The sequence below is a fragment of the Sus scrofa genome, chromosome 4 (assembly GCF_000003025.6).
Source record: "Sus scrofa isolate TJ Tabasco breed Duroc chromosome 4, Sscrofa11.1, whole genome shotgun sequence".
NCBI classification, from domain to species: Eukaryota; Metazoa; Chordata; class Mammalia; order Artiodactyla; family Suidae; genus Sus; species Sus scrofa.
The window spans coordinates 122265882-122289469 of record NC_010446.5 but is presented as its reverse complement, the minus strand read 5'-3'; the positions used below and the strand labels follow the sequence as shown (position 1 = coordinate 122289469).

The window sequence follows — 23588 nt, the reverse complement described above, 5'->3', positions numbered from 1 at the left end:
TGGCATCAGGCTGGCATTCCTTTGGTATTCTTCAGCCCACCAGGATTTGGCAGTCGGTTCATGGTGGGCGGGAGATGGGAAGGAGACCAGGATGGTTCTAGGCTGGAAGGTGGGGAGCTGTGGTGGATGACAGGGTGCTTCTCTGAGATGCGGACCCCTGCCTGACGGGAGGACTGGCTGGGGGGTAAGTCCAGCTTGGGTCATGAGAGCCTGTGGGCCTCCAGGATGCCCAGAGGGGGCCATCCCTAGATAGCGGACCATCCAGGACTGGCCCATTGGAAGGTGCGGTTGGTTGCACACAACATAAGCCCTGTTGGAAGTGGGGGCCCTACCTGGGCAGAGCCTCCAACATGCGGAGAAGAGGTTCCGGGTTGGGGTGGGAGGAGCCAGTACACACTGCCGTCATCATCGCAGTTCTTGCTTGATGGCCTCTTTTTGTGGTGAAATGGGAAGAAACCTCACCTGTTGTAAGACAGCGCGAGCTGGAGACTTGAGAGCCGTGAGTATGTGGCGTCAGTGTGGGAAGCAGGAAAGGGAGCTTAGCGGGGGCGGGAAGAGGAAGGCTAGACACGTGTAGGATGTTCCCTCCCAGCATCCCCTTCCTCGCCCCCCCTGAAAACAACCACACAAGACCTTACCCCCTCTTTTTAAGGGCTCTCAGTGTTAATCCGCCCGGCCGTGGTTCTCACCTGGAAGTTGTATCAGAACGTGCAGGAGTGTGGATGTGCGTGTGTTGGTGATTGGCAGTGATGTTGATTCCAGCCGACTCCCTAAGGAATGCCTCGTGTTAACAAGGGCGTAATGCGCACCGGAAATGAGTGGTGGTGTGTTCTTCCCAGGCTGGGCGTTCTCAAGGCAGCTGGGGGCACTTGATGGACCCCAGCCTACCGCGTCCTGTTGGGATTTTGATAGAAGACATTGCCTGGTTTACCTTGGGCACCTTCAGGCGTCTCCTCACGGCGGATACGTTTTCTCTGCTGGGTGTTTATTCCCCTTTCCACCCTGAATTTACCACTTCATGTGGCGGGGCTCAGTTTCTTGCTTCCCTGCTGGCCCGTGAGCATGTCCCCCGCTTTGTAGTCTGAGTCCCAGCACAGTGCCTGGCGCACGGTGGACCCAGGACGGTGGTGGGCGAACGGTTGCCTGAAATAAAGCCCGAGTCAGCCCGGCTCTGCTGTCTTGGGTGACCCTCCTTCTGGAAGCGCATTCTGGGAGAAGGGCCCCCACATGCGGGTGGGTGAGAGGCGTCCTTCAAACCTTTCGTGGGTTTCTCCATCAGGAAACCAACTTGAATGAACGTTTATGGAAGCTGTCTTGGGGAAAAAAGCACTGACATCTTTTGTGTTCAGGAAGCATCTGGAAGAATGTCTTTGGCGTCCATAATTCCTGTGTGTCAAGATGGCTAATTACACTATAAAGTTTATGTCTAGACACTCCCCTTGTAAATTGCCACAGAAATATTTCCCATTCCTGTGCTAAGATAGTACCCGAGCCTTCTGCCAGCTACTAGCTACACTAGAGGTGGGTGAACCATGTCTAAAACTTTTCTACTCTTTCTGTGTATTTCTCTACTTAATCACTAAACTCAACAATGCCCTTCCTCTGTGGCAGTAATGAGCATTATTTGGTTTTATCCATTTTTTACCATTTTCTTGCCAGATTCAGTGAATGAAGAGGTGTATTTTATTCCTACTGGAAGCCTGAGTTTTCTGGGACAGTTTTTAATCATTCCTTAGATTAGTCTTTGATTTGGCGTGATTGATGCAGCAAGCAGCCGCTTAGTAGGAAGCAAAGCTGGAAGTAGAACAATTTAATTAGCTTCTGTCTGTTGAGCCTTTAAATGGAAGCCACAACTTGACTATGTGGCGCTCTTTAGTTTTAAATGAAACGTTTTTACGAAAGGAGATTCTCAGTATGTACCCCAAAGACCTCAGTAAACTGAAAGTCTGTTGAAAATATAGGCTATCCAATATAACAAAGACTTAATAACTTTTTTTTCAGAAAAGAGGAATTTCTTTTTTTCCTTTTTTTTTTTTTTTGTCTTTTTTCTTTTTGAGGGCTGCACCTGTGGCATATGGAGGTTCCCAGGCTTGGGGTCCAGTTGGAGCTGCAGCTGCCAGCCTACACCACAGCCACAGCCACGCCAGATCCGAGCCACGTCTGCAACCTACACCACAGCTCAGGGCAACGCCAGAGCCTTAATCCATTGAGGGAGGCCAGGGATCAAACCCGCATCCTCATGGATGCTAGTAGGGTTCGTTAACCGCTGAGCCACGACAGGAATTCCAGAAATGAAGAGTTTCGTAATGGTGAATTGTTTGAATGTGTTAAATTAGCAATTCATAAAATGGAAAGTTATGTGATACAACTTTTACCAAACATTCATGAAATACATCCTCATTGTCTATGTTGAATTTTTACTGAAGTAAATAAATAAGCAACTCTTGCGTAAGCACCCTCCAGGACCTGCAGGGAACACACACGAGCACCCACCCTTCATTTATCTGCCCACCTGGCGTCTGGATCCCTGTTTGCTTTCATCTTAGAAAAAGTTTCCCCTCCACATCTCACTTAGCAAATCGTAACAATGTTGGATGTACATGCAGAACTTACTTTTATGTATTATTTGGTTAGTATTAAACCTAGGCTAAAGGCCGCAATAAGTTAAAATTAAAATTTTTACTACCCAACAAACACATGTTGAATTTAAAACCAGAAATTAAATGGGCAGTGAAGTTAATGGAATCTCACGGAGAAGACTCGTAATATCAATATTTTTCCCGAGCACACACACCTGAGAAAAAGAGGAAAGAATTCATTACAGACACACGAGTTCTGTCAGAAGGGGCCCTGTGGGAGCCTGATCCTTATTATGGTGTCCTGGTTGGAGGGGAATGAAGTACGGAGATTGCCAGCGCAGTCAACGACTTGGTTTTCTCCTCGTGAATTGGCTTCCGTGGGTGACTTTATTTCTTCCCATTAGGCAGCTGGAAATATGTATTGATTCATTTCCTTTTCATTTGAGGGTCAGCTCTATGAAAGAGCCAGAGAAATGCAGTGTTTGCTGGATATGAGCAAATGATTTAGTGTATTTTATTTTATTTTTTTGGTCTGAATATTCCAAACTTTTTTTTTTTTTTTTTGGCCCGAATATTCCTAACCTTTTTGGAGCCAAACAAAGTTGAGCTCAGTGAGATAGAACACATACCGTGGATGTGTATATATGCATATGACTCTTCTTTCCCATAACTCCATCCTTAAAATCTGGAGCTCTTTTATAAAAATCTTTTGTTTTAGAGCTGAAAAGCCATGGAAGATTTTTGGTTCAGGGATATGTGTGATTGCAGGATATATATATTTTTTGAAGTTAACTCCTAATTTAAGCAGTACAGTGGTGTGATTATTTTCTAAGACAGTATTCGTCTTAAGATTTTAAGGAGTTTCTGCTGTGGCACAGTGGGTTAAGGACCTGGTACTGCTGCCACAGCTGCTTTGTAGTTTTCAGCTTCGGTTCTGAGTCCATCCCTGGCCTGGGAACTTCTATATGCATTCAGGTGTAGCAAAAAAAAATTAAGTGTTGTTTGTCCTCCCGTGCAATTATTTTTTATTTACATAGTTTTTTTGGTTTTGCTATGGCAGATAATGTTATTCTATTATTATTTTTGGCTTAATTTCTTCTTAGAAATAACTAACCAAATCTCTCATTTCATAGATGAGGAAATTGAGGCATAGAGAAATCAGGTGATTTGTCTTAAGTTTAATTAAAAATATTACTAAACGAACACCTTCAATTATATTACTTGAAATGACCTTTTAATGTTAAACTCTAGGCTTAGAAAATTTTGATTATCATGATGTTAAATTTGTCTCCTGACATTCATAATACTGAGATCTTTAAGATAGTAGATCTTCCCTCTTTCAAGTACAGATATGAGGTGCACGATAAATAGCTGGTAAAGGCTTAAAATCTTAGTTTCCTTGTTTCCTTTCATGTGTGCTAAATTAAAATAAATTATTAAAACTGCAACCACATGCTTTTAAAGTTAAAATTAACTTAGGTCTATTATGAGCAATTTAAAGCAATTTACAGCCATCATTTCTCTTAACAGGTTGAAGAAATATGGATACCAGCTCCACACTGGTCATCAGCATTGTTATCATCGGCTTTTTCACCTTTCAGCTTCTCTTCCACTTTGTAAGTTCTTGGTTTTCAGCAAAAGTTTCTCCAGGTTTTAATAATCTCAACTTCAAAAAGAAGATTGAATGGAACTCAAGGTAAAGCATATGAAAATGTAATTGACTAAAAAGCCTACTCTTAGGAAATAAAATTATGTATATTTAAAATATACTATATGGAAATATTTCAAATATATAGGTGTATATTTATATTTCAAATATATGGAAAAACTTCAAATTTTACAAATAAAATTATTATATATTTGATAAATAAAATTGTGTATATATCAAGTATATTACATGGAAATATTTCACATTTCCAAAATCTCTTTTTCCTTGGAGATCTAACAAAATTCACATTTCCAAAATCTCTTTTTCCTTGGAGATCTAACAAAATCTAAGGTCCAGTTTTCTGTTTGACATTGGGAATGAAAGGAAAAGCAAGTAGCTAAATCTCATACAAGAAAAACTTAAAAATTCTTATCCTGAAAGATGTTAGGAAGAATTTATTTCACTTTCTAGGAAGTATTAAGTCGACACCAGCTGACTGGAAGAGTGCTGTTTTGCATTCTCTGAAATATTTATGATAACAAACATATGTTCTTTGGAAATGATAACGAAGTAACATTAGTTGGGGCTGTGAGTAGCATATGTTTGTATATATGTGTGTAGAGGCTTGGCCCGACCTAGGGCAGTTAAGCACTATACACCAAAGGATATAATGTACAGTTAGCATATCTGTGTGTCTTTTAATGAACTTTTCATTATCAGAGCCCCGGAGATTCTGTTCTTTTTATTATTTATATATATATATTTTTTTTTTTTCCCGTCTTTTGTCGTTTTCAGGGCTGCGCCCATGGCACATGGAGGTTCCCAGGCTAGGGGTCATGAATCGGAGCTGTAGCCGCCAGCCTCCACCCACAGCCACAGCAACGTGGGTTCCAAGCTGCGTCTGCAACCTACACAGCAAAGCCAGATCCTGAACCCACTGAGCGAGACCAGGGATTGAACCTGCAACCTCATCTTTCCTGGTTGGATTCGATTCTGCTGTGCCACAATGGGAACTCCTGTTATATAAATTTCTGAAGTACAAATTCCTTTTTAGATTTTTTTTAAACAAACAAAAAAAATGGAAAATGCTTATCATTAGATTTCTGAGATCTAAGAATATAGAAATCTGCCAGGAGTTTTAATTTGTTGGTTTGCACATTTTCTGTGCATGCAACTCATTAACTGCTTCCCTTGCTCCAGAGCATTTCAGGTGCCCGAATATCTCTGTCCATTTGCAACGACAGTGAATTAGAGCAGCGATGGGTGTACTTTTTGTTGTTGTTATTTAAGTGAAGTTAATGCTAACTATAAAATGAGTTCAGCAGCTCTCTAAAATTGCTGTCATTATTTTGCATTGAAATTTCCTTTTAGAATTAAACAACTTCCATCAGCATCTAAGTATTTATTTGTGAATGGTCACATGTGACCTGAAATGCCCTATCTTTGAGCTAAATTGTTTTGCAAGCACCCACTTTCATAACTTAGACTGTGAATGAGACTAGTTGTTTCCTTCTGCACCTTACACTGATGTGTCTGGTTCATACACGTTACAGCTCTTTTCTTCCAAAAAGCGAAAATGATTTCTCCACGTATTTTTGAAAAATAAGAGGTATGGTTCTTTTGTCTTAAGAATAACACAAAGATATTGTTCAAATGTGGAGTACAAAGGATGTTACCCATTGTTTTGGAGATCTCTTTCTAACATGAAGACAGCATAGTGGGAAGAGGGAAAAGCATGTGTGGGGAGAGGGAACACGCATTTTTTGCCCCTAAATTCTGAACTGTTTCCATTTTCTTTTCAACTTGGTTAGCGTAGGTAAAGTCATTTGAATCTTGGAAAGCTGCCAGCCAAAGACACATGGAGGATACAGGTAGATCAAAGCAGAGATTAAAATGAAATGAAATGATGGAATTGAAAAATTCTTTGCGTGATTCCATCTTTTCACTGCCTCTCCATGAGGCATGGAGTCTCCATTTGGGAAACTCCGTTCCCATTTGAAACAGGAGTCTGGGAATATATAGGATTCCTTATGCTATTCAAATGAAGTTCCCTTTCTCTGTCTCTCACATGTACTCCTGTTTCCCACTCCAGCTTGGTTTACGTGGGACTTAGGCTGAGCAGTGGAAGGTGCAAAGAAGGAAAAAAAACAAAGGCTGCTTTTGAGTAACATACACCTGTAGGTCTTGCAATCCAGCTTGAAACAGGCAGATCAACGCAACCCACATCATTCTTCCTAGCAGTCAGGAAACAGTCTCTGAACAATGAGTGGTCCAAGTCATTTAGCAGTAGAAGAAGAGAAAGAAGAAAAACTCTCCAGAAAATTCATACCCGAGAGATAACGGTTTATTTAATTATAAGTGAGAAATTCTTGCTCTTAATTTTTGTTTTTTTTCTGCAAACATGCATAATTATAGATATTACTTATATTCCCTGATTAAATAAGCTCCCTTAAATTCTCTTGCTTCCCTATGGTATAGAAAGTCCTATTGTGTTGAAATATTCCCAGCTTTTAAATCAACTTCTTCAGAATGTAACTCTTGTCTGATTGAAAATGTAATTTCTATTAGTAATACTCATACTGCCTGCAAGTGATCACTTCAGTAACTTTAAATTGCTATTCTAAAATGGTCATTATTTCCTTAAAAAAAAAGCGCAAACATTTCTTTTAACCTTCTTTGAAAAAAAATTTAAGTATTTTTATCTTGGGTAGTATTTTTTTTTTTGACACTAAGAAATTCATATTTTTGCTTTGCCAGGAATCCGATTTTAAAGAATGAAATATGAAATATGAAGTATTTTTTATCTTGGGTAGTATTTTTTTTTGACACTAAGAAATTCATATTTTTGCTTTGCCAGGAATCCGATTTTAAAGAATGAAATATGAAATTTTTACTAACAAGTTTCTGAACATATAGACTTAATACAAAATAGTATGTAAGCACAGGGTATTTATTTTCTTCCTCTGTTCATTATAGTGGGAGCTATTTGATACAAGGAACATGTAACTTTTCTCTCATGAATTATATGCCATTTCCATCAGCAGAGAGCTTGTAATTATTTCCATTTACCATATAAAATCTCAACAGAGAAGGGAATTGGAGGCTTGAGTATTAGGAACAAAAATTTATGTTTTTCTCCAAAAGAAAACTTTTCGTTATAAGGTTACTAAGCACTACAACAGGTTAGTAAGAGGTTATGTTTTTTCCTTTTGTAGGGCTTTTGCATGGCAACAGAAAGCTGGTGTATGATTATTTAGATGGAGTATTTTATTTTATATCAATGTACTTACATTTTTATCTTGCTATGTTCAAATGGAATACAGGTGTACTTGGCATGAAAAATCTAGACTTGTAAGCCAGATTAATTATCGCACTTCAAAATGACTTTTTGATATTACAAAGAGTTCAGTGCCTTTAAATTAGTGAGAATCTTTGAGCATTTAAAATATGATTTAACTTGATGTATCTACTTAGGATCACGTCATATCAAGTATGTTGATCTTTCAAGTTACAATAAAATTTTTTAGGACATTCTGGGCCAGGGATTGAACCCCCGCCACAGCAACGACAACATGGGATCCTTAACATGCTGTGCCAATGAATTTCCTTTGCCTAAAGATTTGGGGTCATATTGTAAAGTGATGCATTGCACACCATTCATTTCTAAAGATAAAACTTTGCTTTTCCTGGAGTTCTTGGCATGGCTCAGTGGAAACGAACCCGACTAGTATCCACGAGCATGTGGGTTCGATCCCTGGCCTTGCTCAGTGGGTTAAGGATCCAGAGCTGTGGTGCAGGTTGCAGACGTGGCTCGGATCTGATGTTGCAGTGGCTGTGGCGGAAGCTGGCAGGTACAGGTCTGATCCAGCCTCTAGCCTGGGAACCTCCATATGCCTCCAGTGCCTCCATATAAAGACAAACAGAAAAACCAAAACTTTGCTATTCCTCTCATCCTTTATTCTAATAAAGAGAAACGACACTTCATTACTCTTAAGCTTTTTGATTATGTAAATAATTATGTAGTATCCTAATGTGAATAAATATATAGTATCCTATATATAGTTCTTTAGCGTATCATAGAGCTTGGATATTCGTTAAGTCATTAAATTTGTGGCAAATATGCTTATAGAAACTGATGTTGATCAACCAAACCTTACTCCTTTAACAAAGAAAATTCATCCAAAGTAGAGAAACATTTTGCTTTCACTTGGGCATTTCCTTTAAAAACAGATTTTCTGAATAAATTCATGGTCCTCCGTTTTTCTCTTTAGCAGTGTTTTCGTAATTATGGTAAAGAGAGACTGGTAATAGCTGCCCTTGCTTTCTCACAGATTTGTTGCAAAAATCAAGTACAATAATGCATGTTATCAAAGCTGAAATCTCTAAGGTAATACATTTCATTCCATGGTCCATTCCAGTTTTGATCCACGGATATGGAGGTGGTTAAGGCCAGTAGATGTGGAAGTCATTCCTAAGTGATTGGAGCAGGAAACCAACCCGGAAACGATGCTGCTGGGGATGGTGTGGGGTAGTAGGCTTACCAGTTGCCATCTGCTTGCACAAAACTGCCAACTGGATCTTCAAACATGCCTCTGCCTTAGGACTCTTAACCACTCCGTGATTCATCAGTTATCCCGCAGGAAATGACAGACCTGGGCATCCTTCTTGTTGTCGATTCCAAAATAAAGTTGTGCCCCTTGGGTTTCTGAGCAGCAAATTTTGTATTATACTCTCAGATGTACTCCAATCCTATATTTAAATGCTTCCAGATTTAACTTCTTTGGAGTGTTAAATGTCTTGCCAGAATTAGTTAAAATATATTGCACAGAATCTAAAACCTTTGTGTGTATTTCATCTCATTTCAGGGTCGTATCCACATGTCATTCTTTGGTGGTTGGTGTGGTTGGCTTGTACATTTTCTGGTTTGATGAGGCTACCATTGCTGATCCACTTTGGTAAGCTCTTTCTTTCCAATATGGTCGATTTGATTTATGCTTTGATATTAATTATTAATAAGAACATCTTTACTTTGAAACAGAAAACAGAGGTGATGTGTATGGTTTATTAAAATGCTGTGTTCAGACTTACTTCAGCAAGATGCATTAGAATGATTTATTGTAGATTCAAATGCAAATAACGAGGGCCATTTTGCTTGAGTATTGCAGTTGTTATCCAAAACAGGGAGAATATGAGGATGATGTAAACATTTATAATGTGTTAGTGAGTAAAACCAAGTTGTAACCACTGTTCTGAGCAAAAAAGCGAGTTATTATGGAGATAGGATAGTCAACTTGGATAACCTTAAGACTTAGTCTTCAAATTTACGTTTGACCCATCATTTGATATTAAAGATGGGAAAATGAGAATTATAGATGTCCATGTGAGAAGAATCTAGTACCATGTGAGATGAGCTGAAGCACGAATAATCACTGTGTTCAGCAATAACAGGGTAATTTGTAAGAGTATTCTTTTTGAAAAATTTAAACGTATTCCACAGGCAGGAATTTTACAAACTGTACTTCCTGGCATTAAACGAGAAAGCTTCATTCAGTTTCATTTGAGAGATTGGGCCTGTTTTGAGAAAGCACTGCATAGGGATGGGGAGACTTGGGCTGTGAGGAATGGGGGGCAATTTAACTAGGTCTTTTGACCATCTCTTTGACTGCAACGGTGTGTTTTTCATAAATATGAAATTATGCTGGTTAGAACTATGCCAATATTGATAAATTTTCATTGGGAAGATATTTTTCAAGGTGACTTTAGTGAGTTTAATTCCTTGAGCCAGTTTCAATGTAACCTATCAAACCATCTAAACAATTTCTACCTTTTTTCCCCCATGTTTTTATTTTACCAATGTGGTTGTCAACAGAACCAGTTCTTTTGGGAAGTAAATTTTATTAAGAGATTTGATTCACTGACCAGTTTGTCCTTATCGAATTTTTATCCTATCATGATTTTTGATATTTTTACATTTTCTTTGATACCGCAGTTTATTCCAGGTCCAATTTTCCTGGATCATATTTACAAATCAAAAGTGATAAAGAAGACATGACTTCTGCTAGTATTTCCAGTTGTAGTTTATGTTATTGGTTTCATTTTGTGTTCATTTTACCAGTAAGCAGTTCACACTAAGTCAGATAAAGGAATGATCATTTGTATTTGTTTCTTGGAACCAAGAGCGTGAGTGTAGGATCTCTCGCTATGTGTGAGAGTCGTAACAGCAGGATTAAATCGTCCTGTTCCAACCTTTTCTAATGTGTGATGATAGATCTCTTCACTGCTCTGTAAAGTGAGGTTAATAACAGTATATTGCCTCAAAATCAGGGGCAGGCTGGATGATTTCATGAGGCTACTTGAGTCTCTGATTCAGAATAAGGAATCGAAACAACAGCCACCAGCATCTGGAATTCCACTTGAATTGTTTCACAAACAAATCATATGAGAACACACCTATAAAAAGTTGTCTTTTGGTAAAGTTATTTTCATAAAACATTTGGCTAATAAGTATGAGAAATTATGGTTGCAGTCAGAAGCACTATCATAGCTAACACCGTACCTTGTGCAAATGACAAGTTGCCATTTGAGTATCTAGAAAGCATTTAAATTACATTTAAATCTCAAAAGAAAAAAAAACGTAGCTGTTGTCTATAACCATGTGCTAAGGTAAGGAACCTTTTTTTTTTTTTTTAAATATTTCTAGGGGTGATCCATCTTTTGTGAAGGTGAATATTGCTGTTTCTTCAAGCTACCTCATTTCTGGTATGTGATATATTAGTCACTCTTTCAACTACTTATGGAATTATGCAGCGAATATACAGTCAGTGCTTTGTGCTTATTTATTTGAGGACTAGCTTTTAGGACCCATAGTGAGAAAAAAATACCTGCTGTGATGGTAGAACGTGAAACATTTTTCATGCTGGCGCTCTGGTTCTTTTTCTTTCTTTCAGTCTCTCCATTTTTTCCATCATAGCTGGTCCACAAAGTTCGGCCAGGCTGTTTGGTTCTCGAAGATCAGAGCACCAAGTGGGTCTTCATACCTGGACTTTTTTTTTTTTTTCTTTGTTCTTTTTTTTTTTTTTTAAACTAGCGAGGGTCCCTTTTTGGGCTGAAGAGTCACTGGGGTGCAAGTACCATGGAGCGTATGAAGTTTGAGCCTCCTTTTCCTCACTTGTAAGAGGCCTTGGCATGCACTCCCATGGCCATGGCTTTATGTTGTTTTGGTAAAATTTGCAGAGTAAGCAGTTTTAGCCATAAGCAGTGAAGATCACAGACTCTGTACTTCTCATTTCTCTCTGTCAGATGCCTCTCATGTGGGATGGGATTGGAGTAACGTTTTTATACAGTGAGACAGAAGGGAAGTGAAGTGAGAATATGCCCTTTAAACTGCTTTTGAAAAGACCTTTTGGACTCTCTCTCTTTTTTTTAAGGGTCGCACCTGCAGCATATAGAGGTTCCCAGGCCAGGGGTCTAATCGGAGTTCCAGCTGCTGGCCTATGCCAGAGTCACAGCAACGTGGGGTCCTTTTAGACTATCTCAGTAAAACAGGAGAGAAATAACAGATCCTTGATTTGGAAATTTGTGCAGGGAACCCTGTTTGGTAATCTTCAAATTTAATGAACAAATGAAAGAAAATTCAAGTGAAAATAATGAAATAGGAAACAAAAGTGATAAAGATGAGTGATGGACTCCGTAGAAAAATTTTTGCCATCAAGAAGTGAATCGTGGGACTTCCTGTCATGGTGCAGCAGAAACGAATCTGTCTAGTATCCATGACGATGCGGGTTCGATCCCTGGCCTTGCTCAGTGGGTTAAGGATCCAGTCAGTGGTGCCGTGGCTGTGGTGTAGGCCAGCAGGTGCAGCTCTGACAGGACTCCTAGCCTGGGAACCTCCATATGCCCGGGGGTGTAGCTCTAAAGAAAACAAACAAGCAAAAGAAGTGAATTGTAGCAAAACAATTACAGTAAAATACAGTCATTGATTTAGAAGAAAAGACTCCTTGGAGGTAGAAATAATAATAGGCTATTGGATTATTTGATGGCCCAATTAAAAGCGTGAATCATGTGGACACCTGGGAAAAGATTTGCTTATGAGGCACAAAACGCTGACCTTGGCAAGGTTAACAGAAAACGTATAATATGCCTCATGCTCTGGGGTTAATGCGTGTTGTCAATTGAGAGACTAGTTATTTCCTAGGAAATCTTGTATGAAAGAAACTTGATAAAGGTTCTCTCAAATAAGGTAGGATTCCGAAGACTTAGAAAACAAGAGTAGGAACTGAAACAAACTTTTTTAAAGCAAGCGGAATGGAAAGTGAATTCTTTTATTCTCTCCGCAGAAAATGTTACAAGATCATTATCATATAAATAGGTGACCAAAAGTGTACAGCCAAAGTAGGGAAAACGTAGTTAGGGAAGCAGCTCAGGCAGTTAATTACAAACAGTGTTATATTTTCTCGATTTCCACATTTATGGTATTCTCTTAAAATTTATGATTTGGTGACAGAGGTATGTACATAGATATTCACATCTGGTTTTGTATCAATAATTTTTAATTTTTTTGAAAGACGCTCCCCATGCTTTAACAAGCTCTGAATCCTCCTTTGGTTTTCATGCATGAGAGCCATTTGTTTCCATGTCTAAATTTCATGTTTAACCCTTTGGTATAGAAAATAGTTGGGTTAACATTTTGAGAAGCTTCTGTTTTGTTTAAAGGAAATGATTTTCTGAATCATGGTGTTAATTTAGAATTGAAAAATCGATGCCTTGACCTCTCATTTTATGTATTTTTACATAGTTATAGTTCTTGGTATTTCTTTACCATTTTGAATTAGTATGTAATGACATTCTTTGTTAATTTTTAATTTTTTTTTGCCGAGTCAGTGTTATATATGAGTTGGTCGTTTTGCACCTTTTCTGGGACCACCTGATCTGTTTGAATTATTATAGTGACAAAAATCAGTAATTTAGGCTTCTTGAAAAATTATTTTTATTCAGTCATGTTTTTATTTTATTTAACCATGGAAACGAGTCATTCATGTATACTGTCAACAAATGCATGCATCGTCTATGCCGGGCACTGTGCTGGATCCCCACCCTTGGTCCTCCGCCCAGAGGAGTCCCAGTAGCGTGAGGGAGACAGTTGCATGGAAGCACATCCTTAGTGGAAGAGGGAAGTGGGACTCCTGACATCTGAGACAAGAGCTCAGAGTGGACTCTGACGAGCTGTCAGGAGAAAGTTAAATACTCTTGAAAAACAACGATGCTTTCTTGCTGTGTAATATCTTACGTTTCCTTCTTACAGATTTGTTTATTCTCATTTTGTATTGGAAAGTGATTGGTGACAAGTATTATATAATTCATCATTGTACAGCGCTGTATGCCTACTACTTCATACTGGTGAGTGCCAGGATTTTCAGTAGCCTGACCAGCAGACAAGACTGGGAGTAATGACTCAAGGGAGAAGGCAAATCTAAACATATAATTCTTACTTTATACAGACCAACTCCACATGCACTCAGGGATCACTCTGGGGATGTTACCCTGTTTATTAACAAAAAGAAGAGCTTTACTTGTGTATTCGTATTAGTGTGTCTTTGGATTCATGAACTTTGAGAAAGGCAGGCGACCCCAATTTCCTGAATATTTACTTAAAACCTTTAGGATCATGTGGCTATTGATATTTGCTGTCTTTCTAGATGTGTTTATGTTTTGACAATCAGAGCTAGGTATAGATTCCCATATAACCAGCTAGCATATTTCTTTTCTGTTTAATTCCATGTGCAATTCCATGTACATTCATTATTATATTTAAGTAGCCTGGCGGGGGGGGTGGCAGTTTTGCCCAGATTTCATCAGAATTCCGGACTGAGCTAATGGAGGATCTAGCAGATCTCAGGCACTAATGCATATTAACTTTTATATTTTTGTATCACTTTTCTACATTATGCATTTGTAAATTAACAATTTTATATCCCTAGCATCTTGGCTACCTTTCTCCTCAATCAGTTATTTTTCAACTGAGATATACTGACAAACCCAAGATAGATATTAGGAACTAATAGACTCATGTAAACTAGAACAGGATAAGTTCTATGTAATACATAGATATGCATCACATGTTTTCTCTGTTTTAAAATGTAAATGTAACCATTGGCCTTTTTTTTATTATTATTTGGTATTAACTAAAACCTCTGTATTATTGGACATTAGTGACCACTTTGAGGGCTTTTTAAAAAACTCATATAAATGTATATGAATAATATTCTTCTATTTTTCTTTGTATTCACCCACATAAAGATAGCTGGTGAATAAGACATCAATTTGGCATTATTTTTGCAAGAATAAGATATATCAAAACATCTCTCTAGGTGTACCCATTGTAGTTCAGTGGGTTAAGAACCTGACATAGTGTCTATGAGGCTGTGGGTTCTATCCCTGGCCTTGATCAGTGGGTTAAGGATCCAGCAACCCCAAGCAGTGGTGTAGGCCGGCAGCTGCAGCTCTGATTTGACCCCTAGCCTGGGAACTTACACATGCCACAGGTGCAGCTGTAAAAAGAAAAGAAAAAACAAAACAAACAAAGAAACAAAACATCTCTCTATGTCACCCATTTGAAGTCATAAGTCTAAATAATTAATGTAAATGTTTTAAAAACTATGCTGGTTTTAATGTTATCAATAAGTCCTTATATAGCCCAATAGGTATCCATAATCCCTTTATCCCTTTATTTTTCTGAAGAAATAGGTTTGTTTGTTTTGTCTTTTCTAAGGCAGCACCCAAGGCATATGGAGGTTCCCAGGTTAGGGGTCGAAATGGAGCTATGGCCGCCAGCCTACACCATAGCCACAGCAACACAGGGTCCAAGCCATGTCTGCAACCTACACCACAGCTCACGGCAACACCGGATCCTTAACCCACTAGGTGAGGCCAGGGATTGAACCCGCAACCTCATGGTTCCTAGTCAGATTCGTTAACCACTGCACCACAATGGGAACTCTAGAAATAGGTTGTTTTTACTGTCATTTCCTAGTGTATATTTCCTTGTCTTCCTTTTTAGATTTTAATAGCTTCTAGGTGGTTGTAACATACAGACTTCTACCTGTTACAGGTGTTAGATCATTGGAATACAAGCACTTTGGTTTCTAAACATTTCTGCCAAAAAGACATGGAAACCAACCCAATAGTGGTTAACTCAGGGAAGAATGTGAGTGGGTACCCACGTGAGTGTAAAATCCTGCTTCAGGTTAGAAGTATGGTCTCTGAACATGAGTCACAAATAATCACTGTGCTAGGAAAAGAATAGAAACTGGTGACAGAATGGATCACTTACATGCATTTCTAAGTGTGGTGACTATGAATTGCTGTTCGCTTGGTCACTGAAATCGCAGCTTGGCAAATGGCGTGGATTAGCAAGTTGAATATTCATCATGTGGGATGAATACTGTTTTCTCTTTGGACCTCTTATGCCTTCATAAAAAAAAAAAAATCAATGAAGTGCATGCTGCATTTTTAAAAAAGCAACTAACTGTGGCCTAATTTAGTAAAGCTACTCAGAAAAAATCAAAGGGAAACATTTCAAGCGATGGTTGCTTTTTTGATGTTTTCCTGTGATCTATTGTATGAAATAAATGAATGGTACGAAATCAATGTATCTGATTTCACTGAATCCATTTGCAGGGAAACACAACAGAAAAAAAATTGATGAAATGATTAACGTTTATAGAGATCCTATATTATTTGTTGATCTTATATTTACTATTTGAATATAAGGACTTTTTTTTTTCCATGTGGTGAATTCCCAGATCACTTTAGGCATTTTAAGTAAGGCTAACAAAATACCAATAGCAGGTACTCCTACTATTATTTTGTATAAACTTTTATGAAATTCTTATCCCTTATGCGGTGAGAACTGGAATTTGGAAATCACTTTGCCTTGATCGTGCTGCAGCTATTTAAGTTGTTTATAGTAAGCCTTTTTTCTGAAGAAGGGTTTCCAATTGGAACTAAATAAAATTTAAAGTGAAGAATAGAGGCTAATTACCTATAGGTTTTAAACACGTGCCCTACCGAATAGTTGAATATAAATAACAACTTTATACCTTATCTGATGTAACAGAAGTAAGATTCTTTGGAGTTTGGGGGATTGTAGGTTGTAAGTAGGTTACATAATGTCTTGAGCCTCTCTCTAATATATTTACCCGAGCTTTAAAATGATTTCATGGGTTGATGTAGAGCTGAAGAAACCTTCTCTTCTGCCTACAGAGAAGGGTGAAAATCCTGCAGCTTTCCCCCTGCTATTTAGCTTTCACCTCGTGGACAGGATATTCATTATCAGGGAAAATAGGGCCTGCTAATCTCTTATAAAAGAAGAACACATTTATGCTTTAATGTCCTGTTTTTAGGGGTAAACCTCCCTCTTCTCTCCCTTTCCCACTTCTTGGGTAGCCCTAGTTTTTTTGGTGTGTGTTCCTTGTGAATCACCTCCTCTCCCTAGTCAAACACACCTTTAGGTAATGAGTTATTGTATATTTGGGAAACTTTTAAACTTGTTAAGAAAATCACTGAGCCTGTGCATACTTTGCCAACTCTTTTGCATCGGTCCACTCCCCTGGGCTCTAATCATTAAACCCAGAATCTAGTTTCAGATACCTTTTGTTATATTTATTTAAGGATGTTAGGTGTGGTGCGATACTTTGAACGTGAGGAGTTTTGGTTTTTGTCTAATATTTTACCCAAGTATCTATATTTTGAAAACATTTTGCAAGCTTGTAAGTATGAAGTGGTATCGAAAAATGAGATTTGTTATGTAAGATAATGTGAAGTTGTAATTTACATGAGGAGACAAGAAGTAGAAAAATACTGGTCTTATGTTTAGTCTAAAGAAAAATTTCCAGGAGAGCCCGTTGTGGCTCAGGGGGTTAAGAACCTGACTAGTATCTATGAGGATGAGGGTTCGATCCCTGGCCTTGCTCAGTAGGTTAAGGATCCAGTCAGTGGTGCCGTGGCTGTGGTGTAGGCCAGCAGCTGCAGCTCTGATTCAACCCCCAGTCTCAGAACTTCCATATGCTGCAGGTGCGGCCCAAAAAGAACAATGAAAAAAATGAAAAATTTCCACAATGCCGTGAAACAAATGTCGTGACTCACTAACATTTTATCATTAACAGTGTTAAAAAAGAAAAACTACCGTTTTACAATGATTTTAATCGTGTTGCCTATTCTCCGTCACACTTAAATAATGTATTTCCTTTTCTTCTCCCATTGAGATAGCCTTAAAGAAAAATTTTAGGTAACTGTAGTGACTGTTATAGCAATATTTCAAGATAATAGAATTTCAAAAATTAACCTTTCTGTTGACAAGGTAGGAATTAAAAATAGGTGCTTAGTATAGCTCACTAAAGCAAGATTCACTAGTTTAAGGTCTTTGTCATTTCTAGTTCCCGCTACATATACATAAAATAAAACATGATAAAGATTTAAATCATAGAAAAATATTTTAAAACTTGTATAGAATGTTAACATTTTTTCGCCCTACTGAAATAAAAGATTCTCAGTTTTCTTATACAGTAATAGGCAATAGACTGGCAGAACTAGGTCTTAGAAACTGTTTTATTAGTTTTTCTATAGTTCACTTAGACAAACCTATATAAAAGCCCATTAGGAGTTCCTGCTGTGTTGCAGTGGAATTGGCAGTGTTTCTGCAGCACCAGGATGCAGGTTCTGTCCCCGGCCTGGCACAGGGGATTAAGAATCCTGCATTGCCACAGCTGTGGTGTAGCTTGCCATTGTGGCTTGGATCCGATCCCTGGCCGGGCAACTCCACATGGGCTTGGATAGCCAGAAAAGAAAAGAAAAAAGAAAAGCACATTATACAGTTAGTTTATAACTGTTCCTACTATTTGAGGGATTATCCTTGGTAAAAATGTAAAGTGGTCAGTTTTCTTAGAAACACGTGCTCTAGAGGTGTGTATGTGTATTAAAGCTCCACAACTATTACATATATATGTATGTGTTTGGGGTTTTAGAATTTGCTTCAGTGTGGCATTTTTAATATCACATCCCAGATGTGACCACTTCCCATAGGTCACCAACATGACAAAGCCCCTCCAAGCCGTTCTCAGTTTCAGTCAAGAAGGAATTCTTCTCTTTCTTTCTGGTTCTGTGTTTCCTGCTTCGTGTTCTCTTGGGGGCACAGAGCCTGGCCTCTGATTTGCATAGCGGGATTATCTTAGTGGAACTGTCTCCCTTTCTTTCTCTAAGCTGGCTTGATTTTTGAGACCTATTTTCCTTTAGTCACCAGGAAAGAAACCAGTTCATTTATTGGACTTGATGTGTGGTGATAAAGTAGATGGCGGCCAAGCGGATTACGCTGTTTACGCTGGCCAATATTTTGTTCCTAATTAGATTTTTGTAAAAAGAAATCTTATGGTACGGTTCCTTCCTACTTGAGGCACCTGTAACACAGTCAAATTCCTAGAGACAGGAAACAGGATAGGAACTGGATGGGAGGAGGTATTGGGAAGTTTCTATGTCCAAGTTGGAGCTTCCATGTGGGGTACAAAAAAGCTCTGGGGCCGGATCATGATCATAGTAGCAGAACAACAATAATGCACCTCATGCCATCGAATTGTACACTTGAAAGTGGTTAAAAGGGTAGATTGGGGGTTATGTGTGTTTCAAGTTTAAAATAAAGTTTAAATTCGGCAAGCTTATCAAATGACTGCAGCAGGGCTAGGAAGGGGGACTAATACTATGTTGGATGATTTATTACATTTTTTAAAGTTTCAGCCTGGAATAATAAGCTGAAACAAATAGGTGGAACTTAAGAGTGATGAATGTCAAGTTTTGCATTTGGGTTCGACTGTGTAGCCAAGGAGGGGGACCACCTGGAAGGGGCGGATGACCACCGTTGTAGTTGCACCCATAGCAGGTCACATCCGCCAAAAAAGATAGCTGTTTTTAAATGTGTACTCTATTAGGGGAAGTATGGTATCCTATTCAGGCAGAATCACAGTTTTCTGGTTAGATCACGCCCACAGCATCTGTAGTCTCTAAAATGGCTGGGTCCAGGGGTGAGCTGCCAGATAACTGAAGAGGGGAGATTAGATTAGGTGGCTGTTGCGCTGGGACAAACAACTGAAGGACCCGGAGAGGTCAGCGTAGGAAAGATAAGTTGAAGGACATCTGCGTGGCTTTGAAATGTCCTTGGAAATGTGAAGGGGCTGTCAAGTGGGAGAGGGACGTAGACTTATTTTGGTTTAGTTCAGACATTGGAACTGGGACCACCAGGGATGGTAAGTAAGGAGAGGTCGGGGAGACTTCGGTTTTACAGGAAAGACATCCCTGGTGAACAGAAGTTTCTCCCAACGGCCTTTTAAGTGGTGTTTCCTCCAGAAGATATCTTCAATCAGATAGATATAAAAATAGGTACCATAAGGAGAAACTCTGGGTAGGAGCTTGCACTAACTCATCTTTAGAGTTCTGTTCTGGAGTTCCCGTCGTGGCGCAGTGGTTAAATCCGACTAGGAACCATGAGGTTGCGGGTTCGGTCCCTGCCCTTGCTCAGTGGGTTAACGATCCGGCGTTGCCGTGAGCTGTGGTGTAGGTTGCAGACGCGGCTCGGATCCCGAGTTGCTGTGGCTCTGGCGTAGGCTGGTGGCTACAGCTCCGATTCGACCCCTAGCCTGGGAACCTCCATATGCCGCGGGAGCGGCCCAAGAAATAGCAACAACAACAACAACAAAAGACAAAAAAAAGACAAAAAAAAAAAAAAAAAAAAGAACTTAGAGTTCTGTTCTAATTCTGAGCTTCTTCGATTCAATTGTTTTGATGAAATGATTTGATTTGGCTCGAATGCCAGAGAGCTGGGCAGTGAGCAAGAAAAAATAAGCCCTGTTTTGTCACCACGTTCTTTGGGAACCCTGGGAAGAAGGGGTGAAAGCAGCTGGCCTGCAAATCTGGTCACTTTTTGGGAAAAAGAGAGGGGAAGAAAAGAAGGCAGGTAACCCGATCTAATCTCCTTGTCACCAGGACCTTCGCGTAAATAGGGTATGGACTGCCTTTTATTAGGAGGGAGAGATCTTAACTCTGAAATGCCTTTAGCCTGTCCCTGGCCAAGGATTACCTACAGTAAAGAGAACCGGGCTGTGCGAGGCCTGGCTCCTTGGAGAATGTCATGGACCCGGACACCTTCTTAGAGGTTGAGAACGGGGATGTTTTATAAGATAAAACTCTTCCCCCTGTGTGAGGAGCTTTATGAACCTCACCTAGTAGAGGAGCCTGCATCCCTTCTGGGCCAGAGCTGCGTGTTCAGCACAGGGCGGCCCTGGCTTGCTAGCTGCCCTTCCTGTCCCAAACCTGCCTCTGCTTCCTCTGGATTATTTGATAGGCTCCATCCTTGTGGCAGTTAGGAAAGCTTAGTTCCAGGTAAGGTCACTGTTTCACAAGGCTGATTTGGCAATCCAGTCCTGTGTGTTAGCGCAAACCTTCAACTCTTACCTTCTAAGTAAATAATCAAAAACCTCGAATGATTAAAGTTACACAAGGAGTAATTAAGTGTAGGGCGGACTTTATTCCCAAATCTCGTCTCTAGATTGATGGTCCTCTGAAAAGATTTCTTATGGGAACTGTGCTAAGATTCTGGGTCAGTCCTAATAGTGTAGCAAAAGGACCTCATAATTGCTGCCATAATAAGTACATGATAATTTTATTTATCTTTCTCCCTGTCTAAATTCCTGACCCAAGCCACTCTTGGCCCATAGAAATTAAATTTCCCCGTGGTAAGAAAATCCAGATTTTCATAATCACTGGCTGAAAGAATTTTCTTTTAAGCTCTGGAAGGGATCAGGCAAATCTTGTTCTATTTTCCCTCACAGAGCCATGCAGAGGCCACGGCCACTGTGAATTTTGCTCTAGGCAAAGCTCCTTAAAGGTTGGTGACAGAGGGGACGCGCCACGTTGACCCGAAGTCAGTTGTTTTGCCAAAATTTACTAACAATACAGTGTTGCAACTTAGAGCGGAATTAATCCTGTCCTCTTACTGGCGTCTATCTCACTTGTAGTTTAGCAGGTTTTCTTGGTGGGGTAGGGAGACGTTCGCAAGGGACTGGACACAACCCAAAGCTTATCTAACGGCTCCCCACGCCTGTGGAAGCACATACCACACGTGGCGCTGACTCCTCATGGGTAAATCGAATTCAGAGATCAAGAGTCACGGATCTACAGGATCAGAGGGTGTGGAAGTCAGACTACTGAAGCTTAGCTCCCTGGCTCACCGTGGTTCGGAACTAAGTAGGTAAGGAGTAAGGACTAAGACTGTGAGAGCTACCTAATTGAATCCCACAGATGCTAAGATTTAAATATAGGAAGCTATTTTAAAAAAATTCACGTCACACATCACCTGGTGATAAACAATAATGCTATAGTGATTCAGGGACAGGAAAGATGAGTGTGTTAATTTCCATTTTTTTTGGTCTGAACATGGATGTTTATTTTAAAAAAATTCCGAGATTGTAGAAATACAAGACTTAGGATAAAGTTTTCTAGGTCTGATTCTCCAGAGGTAACTATTGACAATACTTACATATATTTTTGCGGTTTATATAAACTGTATAAATTTTCCTATATTTATGTTTTTTTGGAATTTTCCAAGAGAGCTTTTGAGATAGATGGAACTCAGTCTTCAAAAAATGGAGTTCCCAGCACGGCTCATCGGTAATGAACCCAACTAGTATCTATGAAGACAAGGGTTTGATCCCTGGCCTCGATCAGTACGTTAAGGATCGGCGTTGCCGTGAGCTGTGAAGTAGGTCACGGACTTGGCTCAGACCTGGCGTTACTGTGGCTGTGGTGTAGGCTGGCAGCTGCAGCTCCAACTTGAACCCTAGCCTAGGAATCTCCATATGCTGCAGGTGTGGCCCTAAAAAGACAAAAAAAGGGGGCATGTTTAGCCTCATCAGAAAAAGATAGAGAAGGCTTTCTGGGTCAGAGAACATGAGGTGAGGAGGTCCGATCTTCCTGGGTGGTGGAAGGACGCGGGTTGTCAGCCTGCGGGATTTGTGTGGGCTTGGTGGTGGCTGTAGGTTCGGATGGGTTAAGATGGGGCTGCTGGATGGGGTGAACATTCCAACTCATCAGCCTTGCATTTCACTTGTCGCAGAATCGTTGTCGGACCTGTAACCACAACCCCAAAATAACTCAGTGCAGTTGGCATGTTAATAAGATAAAAGCGGATGCTGGGATATAGGAGAATCTCTTAGGAGGTTACTGGAGTAAGGTAGGGGATAGATTAGGAAGAACTTAATTTTGGTGGTTTTATTAATGAGGAAGAAACTCAGCGGATCATGGTGACTAATGTGGATTTCAGAGAATGACGAGGGCAGGATGGAGGCGTGTGAGACCCTGAAGGAGATGGGAGAACCAGTTTGGGCAGGAGGGTGCTTGGTCGATGTTATGAGGTTTGTGGTGATACTTGGTTATTCCAGGGGGAAAAGGGCCTTTAGAAATAAGGTTTGTCTTGTGGGGGGAATGTGATCGGGGTTAGAGACTAGAACAAGGCTGATCCTCTAAAAGAGGTACCCTTTCTACCCTGCAGAATATATTTGGGAAACAGTGGTTAAGTCCCTCCTGCTCTATAGCGCAGGGAACTGTATCTAATCACCTGTGATGATGGAACATGATGGAGGATAATGGAAGAAAAAGAATGTATGTATTTGTATAACTGGGTCACTTAGCTGTACAGCCGAAAGTGACAGAACATTGTAAATCAACTACAATAAAAAAATTTTTTTAAAAGGCCCCTTACAGCTACATTGTAAATTAAACAGCTGTAAGTAATGTACAAACAGAAGCTATTTGAAAAACTTAATTAGGTCATTCATTTTTATTTGAGGATTAGAAAATATTGACAAGCAAAAAGAAAACAAAATTAATGCCCAATCCCACAGCCCAGAGAGGACTATTTATATTTCCTTTATTACCATTTATACTTAGGAATGCATCCTATTTGTATATGTGCCTCAGGAAAATATAGCATGCTGTGTATGAATATATATCATGTAACGGGATCAAAACCAAAAACTTAGAATTTGTTTCACTTAGTAGCGTATTGCATAGAACGCTATAACTCTGCTAATTGTGTATCAGAAAGCAAGGAACCTATCAAAGATTAATGGAATTGAGTCAGAGGAACCAACCTGATGGCTCTTTCCCTGGCTAACAATGTGACCATTAGATCATCATTTAAAATACCAACTTTGGAGTTCCCGTCGTGGCGCAGTGGTTAACGAATCCGACTAGGAACCATGAAGTTGCGGGTTTGGTCCCTGCCCTTGCTCAGTGGGTTAAGGATCCGGCGTTGCCGTGAG

General features: G+C 39.7%; 1 protein-coding gene across 21 annotated transcripts in view; it reads left to right on the top strand.

Moving 5' to 3' along the window:
- TMEM56 (transmembrane protein 56) overlaps positions 1 to 23588 on the top strand; it is a 108601-nt gene that overhangs the window by 51718 nt on the left and 33295 nt on the right. For 15 of the 21 annotated variants that reach the window (XM_021090168.1, XM_021090159.1, XM_021090176.1 and 12 more), the window contains 4 exons: positions 4110 to 4275; positions 9093 to 9182; positions 10928 to 10986; positions 13529 to 13623. In XM_021090168.1, the coding sequence (XP_020945827.1) occupies positions 4121 to 4275; positions 9093 to 9182; positions 10928 to 10986; positions 13529 to 13623 (399 nt within the window). In that variant the 5' untranslated portion in view covers positions 4110 to 4120. Of the gene's footprint in view, positions 1 to 4109; positions 4276 to 5780; positions 5837 to 8558; positions 8615 to 9092; positions 9183 to 10927; positions 10987 to 13528; positions 13624 to 23588 lie in introns of those variants that run through there. The other 6 variants (XM_021090165.1, XM_021090174.1, XM_021090166.1 and 3 more) reach the window with 3 other exon arrangements.